Raw genomic sequence first — 12,659 nt, forward strand, 5'->3', positions numbered from 1 at the left:
CATGTAACACCGCAGTCACTTGCTGCTTCCGCTGAAGCATTCGTCCACCGCCTCGTCATCATTACCTGTCACTGCCAGCCTGGATCGCTTGTCCTCTCTCCGGGGTCCACGTGGCCTTGTCTCTTTCCATCCCGACGACCATCGATCCCCAACAAACATCAAAATAATAATAAAAATAAATAAAATGAACAAAGGTGCTTCTCCAGTCTCCTCTCTTCTCTAGTGTACTACTGTTTAATAATTTTTATACCCATTCTGGTTGTCTTATTATTGGTTCTCATTTTTCAAAATTATTTTTGGATTTTAGTATGAAATGGGTTCAGATGCTTACTGCTATTTATGTGAACCAAGCTTACATTACATGCAGGCGATTTTTCTTTTTGTAGTATTTCTATCAAAGAATTAATTTTTGAATAATATTGTGATGAATATATATATATGATCATAGTTTTTGAAAATTCTCAAGTCAAGTCATACATATGACATTTTAATTAAAAATTATAAACTCGTTAAATTTCAATTAGAAATTTGGGATAATAACTTTTATTTCATCAAATTTGTCTCGATAACCAATTAGATCTCTTAAATTTAATTTTTATTAATTTAGTATTTTATGTTTTTTAAATTATTAAGTTAGTCCTTTAAATTTGAAAACAAAAATAGATTCTCAAATTAACCTAAAGTATAAAGCATATTGATGCCATGTCATGTATGTGTAATTAAATAAAAATATATTATACCTAAATCAATTTAATGGTTATCAATATAGTTCTTTTTGCTACATCTTATTCTCCTGTTTTTTTTTTAATTTCTAAGCTTATTTTTTCCTACCTAAATAATTACACTTTTTTTATTAATCTACATGATTATCATCCATATTTCATTATTTGTATCAACAAATTTTTCTTTTAAACCATACCGACAACTAAAGTAAATTTAAGGACCAAATTAATAATTGAGACAATTTAAAATGACTAAAATTTTCATTATTTCTAATACTTATAATAATTTTAAGTCTAGTTTCATTTATTTTTATGAAATCTATGAGAGTGAATTCTCACTTTATAAAACAATTATAATAATGAACTACAAATGATTGAATTGTGAGAGAATGATAAAAAAAATCATAAAAATATGCAAATGAAAATTAAATACTATGAAATTTGATCATTATTATTTCGTCTCTAGGAACTTTTTTATTGTTATTTTTTTACGAAATGATATATTTACCCTTAGTGATTATTATGCATTAGAAAATGACTTTTTCAGTTAGGATATTGAATAAAACAAAAAAGAAAATAACTATTTTCTTTCTACACATTTATAATTTATACACTGATTAGATGATCACAACTTTTTTCTGAAAATTGACCACTTTTTTTTAAAAAATAACTACCATTTCAGAGTATTTTGTCATTTCCCTTAAACTTTTATGCACGAGGAAAAGTTATATTAAACTTCACATATATTAACTTTATAAGCTTAGTATAACATCTTGAAATAAAGTTGATTAAGTAAATTAATGTGTGTATGATTATAAAGAGTTAACATATATTATGGTTATGATTTTCAGCTCTAAAATTGAGTTAGGAGTGAAATTAGGCCATCAAATGTCAAAAAGTGAGGAAAACAAAATGAAATGGCTCTGTGTCATATGCCACAATTGTGCACGACATGCTATGTAGCCACGGTGCATGTAAGCTTTTCTGCACTGTTTTGTTATTTTTAACTATTATGCAAATGTTTTAACTTGAAAAAATCTCATGCTTTCACATAGATCTGTGGCTCTAACTTTAAATTATAAAGGTATATTGAAGTGTTTTAATTTTAAAAGCTTGGATTCTCGTTTGTAAAACTTATACACTTGATAATCTTTTTAGGATATTCCCTTGATTACATTAAATTTGGAGTTAATTAATAGTAGAAAGACCTTACACTTAGCATGTGTTTGGTTCTAATTTTGCAATTTTCAAATTTCGAAGCATATACCTTTCCCCATCCTATTTATAAGATAGGGAGGAATAATTTTTTGTTCTTATTTATAAATCATGTTATTAATTTTTTATCACAAATTTTCTTTTTATTCCTATTAAATAGTGATGTGAAAAAAGTATGCATATTTAGCAATGACAAAATTTAGAACTTATTAAATTTTAGTAAAATATATTAAAAGTAATTTATAAAAAAAATTAGAGGATATACATAGACTTTTCTAGATGGCACCTATTTTTTATCGCGTCCCTCCAATACTGCTACTTGCCAGTAGGGGTATTCATAAGATTGGATAAGATCTGGACATTCGTGTCTCATGTTCCATTTTAAAAATTGAATGAAATTAAATCTTTGTTTCGTGTTTCATATCATCCCATTCAAGATTAGGATGAGACTAGAATGTCTTGATAAATGACAAAACATAAGAGAGAGACATAAATAACTATATTTATTAAATTATATAACTTGCTAAGTTTAAAATTAAAATAATACAAGTCATAAATTAAACTATTGAGTTACATTAATTGCAATTTAAGGTAAAAGAATATAATCATAACATAAAGCCAAGTACAAAATAACTGTAAATAACTTTCAAGTTACAAATATAACAATAATAAATTATTGAGTGACACAACTTAAATAAACTTAAGTATAATATCAAATCATTAGTTTTTTTTCTTCAATTTGAATGTTTTAAGCTATTACATATTAATAAAAAACACACACACATATTAACAAAAATATGTATACATTGGATAAATAAAATATTACATATCAATAAAATTAAAAAAATGATAATATGAATATTATTTTCAACATGGGATAGGACATTCCGAACTTTTTTCTATCCCATCATGCAAGTTTTCATTTCTTTTTTTAATGTTGGGATGGACCTATTTCGACATAATTAAATGAAATCAAGTTGACTAGGGAGAGAATATATATAAACATCTCTAGTTGCTAGTCCCTTCCTCATGAAACTAACAACTAACCACTTATTCTTTTTAATTTCTTACTCTGACAAAAAAATGCCTTCATTTTTTATATTTTTGAAAAATCTGAAACTAACTAATAAAACCGCCCCAAACCTGAACTTCGTTATTTTTCTACAAAGAAAAAAATACCAAAAAGAAAAAGGAGGAAGGGAAAGTGAAAGTTGGTTGCCAGCTAGGATGAGGAGCCACGTGACACCACACCGAACCGCAGCGATTCCATGTGTGAAATCTTGCTTTCTTGTTTGTTTTTATTGGTTCCGTTATTTTCCACCGGAAAGCCACTTTTCACTAAATTCATCACCTCATCTCATGCCCCTCCACGTCCCGTCATTTTTCTGCGCTTTCCGTTACCCACGTGGACTCTCAACAATTTAAAAAAAGATCAATAAATAATATATTTATTCAATTAAAATATATTTTACTTTTTGGAAAGTAACAATGAAATACTACACCGATTTTTATGTTAAACAAAAAAAAAAAAAAAAGTTCATGTCCCTCACGGTGATATTCATATTTCTGTCACCGACGAGTGCCAGCTTTGCGTGAAAGCGACTTGGGCGCAAAATTTGTTCGTCGCTTTGATGTGGCGCCCACTCTGACGCATGTCCACGTCATCATCGTCCTGCCCACAGGTGTCACTGCTCCAACTGTCAACTAAATCGTATAACTCTGCCATGCCGGGACCAATCGCCCACACGAGAGCTTTTTAACGCTTAATTAATCAATACACAAAAAAATGAAAATATAAAACTTTTCTTTTCTCTTTTCCCCCCTCATAAAGACGTTCAAAGGAACATCTTAAAGACGTTTAAAGGAACATCTCTGTTGAAAACCAATCATCATATTTATTTAAGATTAAAAGGTAAAAATAAAAAATAAAAATTTTCTAACTAAATTTAGTTCATGTATAAGCATTAAAATAATGAATTCTCGATCGTTTAGTTACATGACCCAAAAAAAAAAAATTGTACCATTCACCCCAAACGGAACTGGTAAGATATAACAATTTTAACATAATTTTTTTCATACAATGTACAAGATATCGAGATCTAATATATTTTAACATAAAATATAGGAGTAAGTACATGAGAAATTTCTGTGTCGTAAAAATATTTCCAAGTTAAAATGATACACATACCCAAAAAAAAATTCAGTCATATAAAATATATACTCTTCATATATTAACTAACAACATAAAATTGAAAACAATCCAAGCGAATTAGGTTTTCCAAAATTAGTGCTGATATAATATATATATATATATATATAATATATGGATAACACAATTTTTAGCTTCTAAATTTTCTATCAATTAATTTAATCCTTGAACTTTAATTCAATACAATTCTATCATTATAATTTACTAAATTAAAGAATTATAGAAATTGAGTTATACAAAATTAAAAAAATGTAAGGACACACTCAATATATATATATATATACACTCTTACAAATTTTTTTAGTCAAAATTCAGCAACTAAATTAATAATATAGAACAAATTTATGGATGAAAAGTTATATTTCTCTCACTAATAATAATAATAATAATAATAATAATAATAATAATAATAATAGGGAAAACAATGGACAATTAATGTAGTTAACAGAATCGAAATCTAACGAGAATCGCGGTAAAATTCAAACTGCCTGGCAGCTACAGGCACGTCCACACAGCCCTCAAACATATAAATACCTAAGCCCTTGGCTTGTTTATGTTCTTCTTTCTCCCCCATTTTCTCGTCTTTGTTCATTCATTTGTTTCTTTCCAGTTTCTGGGCATATGGCCTTTCCTTCCTCATTTTCTATCTTCTCTTCCACCTCCTTCCTTGTCCCTGACATTAATCTCTGAATCATCACTTTCTTCTCAGCTAGCTACTTACGTTCTTGCTTCAAATTTGCAGGATCAGAAATCTCAACCCATATGCACATCGATCAGGTACGCCTCCTCGATCTTGTTTCTATATCTGTCTCACTGCTGTGTCTTGTTATATATATATATATATACATATACGTACACGAATGATCTCGATCGTCTTCAAGTTACAAGTTTCTATTTCTGCAATCGAGATCCGTCCACGATCTGGGTCTCTAGCTATCTCCTATATGTGAATCTTTATATATATATATATATCGCTTCAGTCTCTGGTAACAGGTTCCTTCCTTTTATGGCAGAAACGAATCTCTGATTTCCTTCCCTTGTTCTTTCTTTGTTTATGTCTTTTTAAGCCGTGAACATGAATAACAAACACAGGCCTTTCGATGGATTCTTTGTTTCTTTTGGTTTTTTTTATTTATTGTTGATGTTGGGATTGAGATCCATTATTTCACTGGTTTCTTCAGACGACATTGTTCCCCATACCTTTATTTTATATTATTATTATTATTATCATCATTTCATTTAATCAATTATAATGTCAATCTATTAAACATTGATTTGACAACGCTTGCGAAAAGTTTTCCCCTCACGATCGATCATGTCCCAATAAAAATAAGGTTGAAATGTCATATTGGTTTTTGATATTTTTAATTTCCGTGGCCTACCTTTTGATTGATGTGACCAAATAACCAGAAGGAGGGAAAAAAACTTGACGTCCTTCTAACAGTGTTTTAATTTAATTTTCTCTCCCAGAATTTTCCCGGAAAACATAATTATCTCAACGAGAATTCCAGGATTTCCTGTTTTGTGTAATATTTTCACTCATCCATGTTAATTTGTTTGTGCTTGTTTTGAGTGGACTCTCAATGACTATAGAAACAATAATTATATAGTGTCTCAAGTAATTAACGAGATGAAAGTACATTTATCTATAATATACCAATCATTTGGGTTTGAGCTCTGCTAAATGTAGATAGTTTAGTACTTAGCATACATCAGTACGGATAAAAATATCTGTGTTTGTTTGGAAATTGAAACTTTTGGGGCCCCCTTGAAAGAGAGTGTTATTGAAAATTAGACCGTTAATGTTCATCCAACATTTTTCCTCGGTAATTCACAATCATCAACAATCAACAACTGATCTTCAATCTTTCCTTAGTGTGGTTAATGAAAATTTATTTGAATTGTTATCCTTTTTTCCTTATCCCCAACCTCCAGCTGGAGCTAACTTTATTTTGCTATGCTTCTTCATTTCTTTATTTAATAGTTATTTTATATTTAAAAAATTTCTTCCCTCAGTAATTGCTGGGAAACTGTGATGTACTGTACTAAATGTCTTTTGTCTCTTTATGCTTGTGCGTGTTTCTTTTACATATGCTTCTCACTGTTTAGATGTGGTCATTCATGAAATTGACAACTCTTTTTACTCGGCCAATGTACTTTTTGTTATAAAAAAAACATTTTTTACACATTTTAATTATTGTTATCATGAACTTCACAAGTAAAATGAGATCTATAAATTCAAAATCTTTTTCACTCAACAAGCTAATTTTTTTAAAATGAACTCTCTTTTTAAACTTATATTTATAGCAGAAACTCTTAAAGCAATATGTGCTCTTTGGTTTTATTTAATTTTATGAACTTTCATCGTAATCTAATTATAGGTCTGATAAAATATCATTCATATAAAATTGTGAGAAGTTCAGTTTTTGGTTTCATCATGCAGAGATAGAACTTGGTTCTGAATTTTCTGGGTTAGTGGAAGCTGTTCAACACTCTCCTTTGAATGAAATGCTAGGGAGGATTTTTCATAGAGAGGTTGATGGACTTGTTACCCAGTAATGGCAGTGATAAGATAACACTGATGAAGCGTTGGTTATTCATAGACAAGAGAGTCGGATAAACGAAAGAAAAATATAATAAATCAGAGAGTCCAAAGAAGGTGTGTGTGGTTCATTAATAATAATGGATTTGAAGTCGTCTCATGCTTCTCCTGTTCTCACTGATCCTGTTCCGATCAACAAGTCAAGACTAGGAATGCATTCTGGTGTCATAAGTTACTCGCAGCAAGATTCATCATCATCATCATCACTCTCACTCTCTCCTGCTAAGTATTCAAGAAACAGTTCCAGGAAAAGCTCAGGAAATCTTGATGATGTTCGCTTCAATGGTTGGCTCGACGCCATGAAAGCCTCTTCACCTCCCAGGAAGAAGCAACCTAAGGGTGGCTTCAACTCTCACAACATCGATTCCGAGGAAGACCATCGCTCCTGGCTGGTACGTTTGTTCTCGATCTCCTTCATCACACTACACTTCATCATATATATTTTCACGAGTTTTACGTGGGAGAGCCTCACACATGAAGTGAGATTTATAAGTGTGAAGTGCTATTGCACCTAACAAGCTAGCCTTTTGAAGAGAGATAAACTCTCCCTTTGAACTTGTACTTTTAATGTTGGTACTCTCGTTGAAAGGTCAGTGTCATTGAAACGGCTATCTATAAATGTTTTTGACTGACAAGAGATTGAAGTGCCATGGAGTAGAGAGCCTGTCAAAATGCCTCATGTTAAAAGTGTTTCATTATCATGAACCTTATATCAAGAGTCTTCACAAATGGAGTGATGTTTGAGGTATAAGAGGCTCTTTTATTCAATAGGCTGATCTCTTAAGATGAATTTTTTTTTAAATTTGTACTTATAACATTAGTTTCTCTCATTGAGAGACATACTCATAATATTGGATCTCTCATTGAGAGACTAGAGGTTTCTAATTAAAACCAAGTGAAGTGATGTAGAGTGGAGTTATCGGGCATGTCCACTCTCAAAGAGGGTGGCATTGTTACGGCTCTCGGATCCTCACAAGTAGAGTAAAATTTTTAAATATAAGGAGATTTTTTACCTAATAGGTTAGTCTTTTAGGATGAACTCTCTTTTAAACTCATATTTCATAACACACACATACATATATATTCAAACTGTGAAATGGATGTGCTTTGCCCTCAGCTTGATTATCCATCAGCACTGGATTGTTTTGAGGAAATGATAGAGCATGCAACGGACAAGAAGATTGCAATGTTCCTAGACTACGATGGCACTCTTTCACCTATAGTGGATGATCCAGATTGTGCTTTCATGTCTGAAGATGTGCGTAAGCATTTTAACTGTCTGATCATATATATATATATATATATATAATTGATGACACATGATATGATATATTGTTATCATCAGATGCGAGCTGTTGTGAGGAGTGTGGCCAAGTGTTTTCCGACGGCAATCATCAGTGGAAGAAGCCGAGACAAGGTGTAGTCAGGAACAGTACTGTGATTAATGAATGGGGCAAGTTTCTTAAAAAGAACACATCTTGTTTGTACCCAGAAAAAAGTGATCATGTTTTGTAAATTTTCAGGTTTATGATTTAGTTAAACTAACGGAACTGTACTATGCTGGTAGTCATGGGATGGACATTATTGGGCCTGCCTGTCACTCGCTGTCCAATAAGCATCCAGACTGTGTTAAGTCCACTGACCAACAGGTATACACATGCATACATACATACATACTTACTTACTTACTTACTTACATACATACAAGAATTGAGAGCTTGATGACTTTGTTTTAATGTATTTGTGTTGAAACATTGCAGGGAAAGGAGATAACTCTGTTTCAACCTGCGAGAGAATTCCTGCCTATGATTAACGAGGTACGTGTGTACGTACAAGCTCAACATTTCATAAAACTGATAGAAAAGAAGACGACGACGAAGGAACATGAAATAGTTTGAAGTTATCTGTACAACGTTAACATACAGGTTTTTAAAAGGCTGGTCGAGATTACTAAAGATATAGAGGGTGCGAAAGTTGAGAACCACAAGTTTTGCGTTTCTGTACATTATCGTAATGTAGAAGAAAAGGTAAGTGTCTGTAATTAATTACTCCAACTACTTAATTATATATCTTCTTAATACCTTTGTTTTTTTTTTTTTCCTTTTTGTCTCCAAGCTGTTTTACGAACTAATTAATTTGGCTGCAGAATTGGACAGCTATTGGACAACTTGTGCATGACATGTTAAAAGATTACCCTCTTTTACGCTCAACACATGGACGAAAGGTCTGTGTTTATATTTCATGTGCTTTGCATATATATATATATATATATATATTAGTGTGCTTATTACGTACGTGATATCTGTTTTGTGTTGTTGGTGGGGTGATAGGTTTTAGAGGTTCGTCCAGTGATTGATTGGAACAAAGGAAAAGCAGTTGAATTTTTACTTGAGTCTCTGGGTACGTGTGTAGTGATAATTAATAATAATGATATTGAATCTGTGGAGTTATATATATATATATATATATATGAAGTGTGTGATATATCAAATGCATACATGAAATGGGTGTGCAGGTTTAAGTGAACGAGATGATGTTCTTGCCATTTACATTGGAGATGATAAGACCGATGAAGATGCATTCAAGGTACCTAAACGTAACAACGTAGTGTTGGTAGAATAATATTTTTGTATCTGAAATTTTTAACATAAATGTTTGGATAGTTAAAAAGTCTACTTAACTTTGAGATCATGTGCTCGAGTTCGTATAAATGCTGAAAATATACTTAGGAGAGCTGTCTCCATTTGGGCCCAAAAAATGCTCGAACAAAAAGTGTTTTCTAGTAAGAAGTCTTTTTTTTTTTTTTTTAAGAAAGAAAAATGAGAAATACACATATTCCACTTTTTTCTAGGTACATTTCTCCTTTTTTAAGAAAACATTTTTTTCATTTGCACCTATTATTCGATGTCCTTTGAACACTAATTAATTCAAATTGAGCTTGGTTTAAATTATAAAAGTAGCAAGCTCTCTCAATGAATATTTAATGTAATTGCATACTCAAGATTTGAATTTGGAATTTTTGGTTCAACGAACATAACTTATAACATTTTTTTCTTATGCAGCAAATATTATATTGCCAAAGTTTGTAAAAATTGTGAAATTAACATAACATGAATTTGTATATTTGGGCATAAATATATAACGCAAAGTATTGTACTTGAAGTAGATGAATTTAGAGGTTCAAACTTGAGAGGACCCAAACTCAATGTAGGCAGAGATGTTTAATTATTTATTTGTTAATATTGATTTAGTAAATTAATTAGTAGATTAAAATTGAGTGATACATGAATTTGTAAATATAGGTGCTGCGAGAGAGCAGAGGAGGTTATGGGATTTTAGTTTCATCATCCAGAAAGCAAAGTAATGCCTTCTATTCTCTCCGGGATCCAACTCAGGTTTGGTGTGCTGTGCCTTCATTCTCATTCTTTTTTTAAAAAAAAAAAAAAAAAACCACCCCAACAAACGAACTTCACAATATTTATAGGGAGACTATTCTTGTGTCCTATACAAACAATTTAAATATAAAATAGTTCTATGAAATTATGAAATTATTTTAAAGTTTTACATCAACTTGTTACATTCAAGTTAAATATATATACATACATACATATATATATATATATATGTATATATATCTTGCAGTACGTAATCGATAATTTAAATAAATAATATGTGACTTCAGAATAATTTTGCAATTTTATGAGACTTTTCATATTTAAATTACTTATGTGTGGAATTTGAGAGAGATTTTCTCACCCTTTCAATTTTTTAAATGGAAAAATTGCATATTTGATCTTCTAACTTTTATATAAAGTTTCTGTTTAGTCTTTTAATTTTAAAAAATTTTTATTCTTAAATCCTAACTAGTTTTAAATGACATTTTTTATGTCAATTATTATTATTTTAAAAAATAAATTTAATAGTAACATTTTTTGTTAATGAAGTTGACGGTAAAGAACTAAAAAGGCAATCTATAAAATTAAGGAAGCAAGAGAAAATCTTTTCTAAAGTTCAAAATACCATGTGTAAACTTTTGTTGATAAAAAAAAAATGCATTTTCAATGGATTTTATAGGTATATTTTTGAAGATCTTTGTAGATTAATGCATGTGTTAACGAAAGTTAATGCGTTGACATTCTGATAAACCAACAATTATATGGAAATTATTTGTATATCATTTATGTGTATCAAAGACAGTACTCCTCTGATGCTGTTTATAGAGTAAAGAAAGAAGAAAAAACTTAATCCTATTTATAGGAAGCTTGCTAATTCTCAATGTTCATTTTTACATTTTTGTCTTTATTAAATATTTTGAATAAAAATATTAGTAATAAAATTTATGAATATTTATTAAGAGTAAAAATAAAAACTTATTAAATTTTAAGATAAAGTTAATAAAGTTTGAAATTTTTTTTTATTCTGATAAAACATACTGAAAATAATTTATAAATAGAATTAGAGAGAGTATCTTTTTAAGCCACCTGTCCTTTTTATATAAATATCCAATGCTAGATTGGCAAGACCAGACCCTACAATGGCTCCACTTTAATGCTTGATTAAAATGTATGTATGTGTACAGACACACACTAAATAATATAATTTAATAGAAAGGAAAAAATTGAAAAACTAAGAATTGAAATTCAATTTGGATGTTCATGGTTGCAGGTAATGAAATTTCTGGAAATGTTTGTGAATTGGAAGATGGAAGAAGAAAACAAGAACCAGGGAAAGAGGCATTCGTTTTAACTTTTAACAACTCTGAAGATTTGAAGTATTCACCCTGGGCCCACCATTTTTCTTTTCTTTTGTTTTTTTTTTTTTTTGTCACAGCGGTTAATCTCATTCATCATTTCAATTTCTTCGTTTCTTATTTATTCCTCATTATTATATATCATATTATTATGCCATGCAAGCCATAACTGGCTTTTATTTTTCCAAATATTTGCTTACAACGATGACCCTTTGCCCCTTTTTTTAAGTCATATAATGTTTCTAAAAACCAAAAAGTGTCTTATCTATTAATAAATACATTTACTCCACAAAATCCAAAATTTAAAATTAAATCAATATAAATGAATGGACGGCTTTTATTTTATTTCACTGAAATGCTTAATATTTAATTTATTTATTTATTTATACGTCTTTAACATTAAAAATAATAGACCTATAAGTTACCATTAATTAATATACACAAGGAGCGTTAATCGGGACATGAACTGATGATCATATGGTGCTCTCGGTCCTTGAAGATGAATAGGGTTCATTCCATTTGTAATGGGCTAGCCCAATTCCTCCAGCCCATAAAATTCGATGTCCATATGATAAAAATAGGCCTGGTCCATAATGTTAAAAAAAAAAGGTGTTTCAGCCCGAAAATAATAAAAAGAAGTTGCAAGAAATATTCTTTCCTTTTAATAATAAATTAATTTTATCAAAAAGTAAAACCACAACGCACAAGATAAAAGCCCATAGAAGATTAACTCAACATGGACCATGAACAAACAACGGCAACAAAATAGACAAGGGAAGACACAACTTGAAGCTTATAAAGGATTCAAATTAAGCCTCATTACATTGAAAGAGAAAAAAATAGAGAGATAAAAATAAATATTAAGATCTTCAACATTAGCCATGAAATGAAAGATCGGACCGGACCAAACCAGATCGGACCTGCTGGTTCAACTAATGAATCGGTGAACCAGCCTCTTCACCGATTCTGTTTTCCATTTAAATCATTTCAAAGGTGGCTCAATCAACCCGGGGGTGACCCAAGGTAACCCGGTATAGCCTGACTAACTCAGTGGGTTGGACGGGTTAACTGAGTTACTCTAACAAAAAAACTTCAAAATAAGGTCATTTTGAGCTTTTTTAAAAAAAATGTATTCAGAAATGAGAAATTAGATTAAAAAAA

The 12,659-nt window shown here is 30.4% G+C and overlaps 1 protein-coding gene across 1 annotated transcript; it reads left to right on the forward strand.

Moving 5' to 3' along the window:
- Nucleotides 1–4,732: 4,732 nt before the first annotated feature.
- On the forward strand, nucleotides 4,733–11,644 carry LOC129312012 (probable trehalose-phosphate phosphatase F). The gene is made up of 12 exons (XM_054954549.1): nucleotides 4,733–4,923; nucleotides 6,590–7,140; nucleotides 7,866–8,006; nucleotides 8,094–8,165; nucleotides 8,272–8,397; nucleotides 8,509–8,565; nucleotides 8,674–8,775; nucleotides 8,895–8,972; nucleotides 9,079–9,148; nucleotides 9,264–9,334; nucleotides 10,051–10,143; nucleotides 11,414–11,644. Exons 2-12 carry the CDS (start codon nucleotides 6,829–6,831, stop codon nucleotides 11,492–11,494), a joined length of 1,203 nt encoding a protein of 400 aa, XP_054810524.1. The 5' UTR covers nucleotides 4,733–4,923; nucleotides 6,590–6,828; the 3' UTR covers nucleotides 11,495–11,644.
- Nucleotides 11,645–12,659: the final 1,015 nt, after the last annotated feature.

This window comes from Prosopis cineraria, unplaced genomic scaffold (genome assembly GCF_029017545.1).
Source record: "Prosopis cineraria cultivar Desert tree isolate PC_DT_omini unplaced genomic scaffold, ASM2901754v1 PC5, whole genome shotgun sequence".
In the NCBI taxonomy this organism is placed as follows: Eukaryota; Viridiplantae; Streptophyta; class Magnoliopsida; order Fabales; family Fabaceae; genus Prosopis; species Prosopis cineraria.

What these genes read in the sequence shown, in the direction of transcription:
- LOC129312012 (XM_054954549.1), top strand. Translation starts at nt 6,829, where the DNA reads ATGGATTTGAAGTCGTCTCATGCTTCTCCTGTTCTCACTGATCCTGTT. An exon ending in GTGCTTTCATGTCTGAAGAT is followed by an intron (nt 8,007 to 8,093) that starts GTGCGTAAGCAT and finishes TGTTATCATCAG; the next exon opens with ATGCGAGCTGTTGTGAGGAG. An exon ending in CTCTCCGGGATCCAACTCAG is followed by an intron (nt 10,144 to 11,413) that starts GTTTGGTGTGCT and finishes TCATGGTTGCAG; the next exon opens with GTAATGAAATTTCTGGAAAT.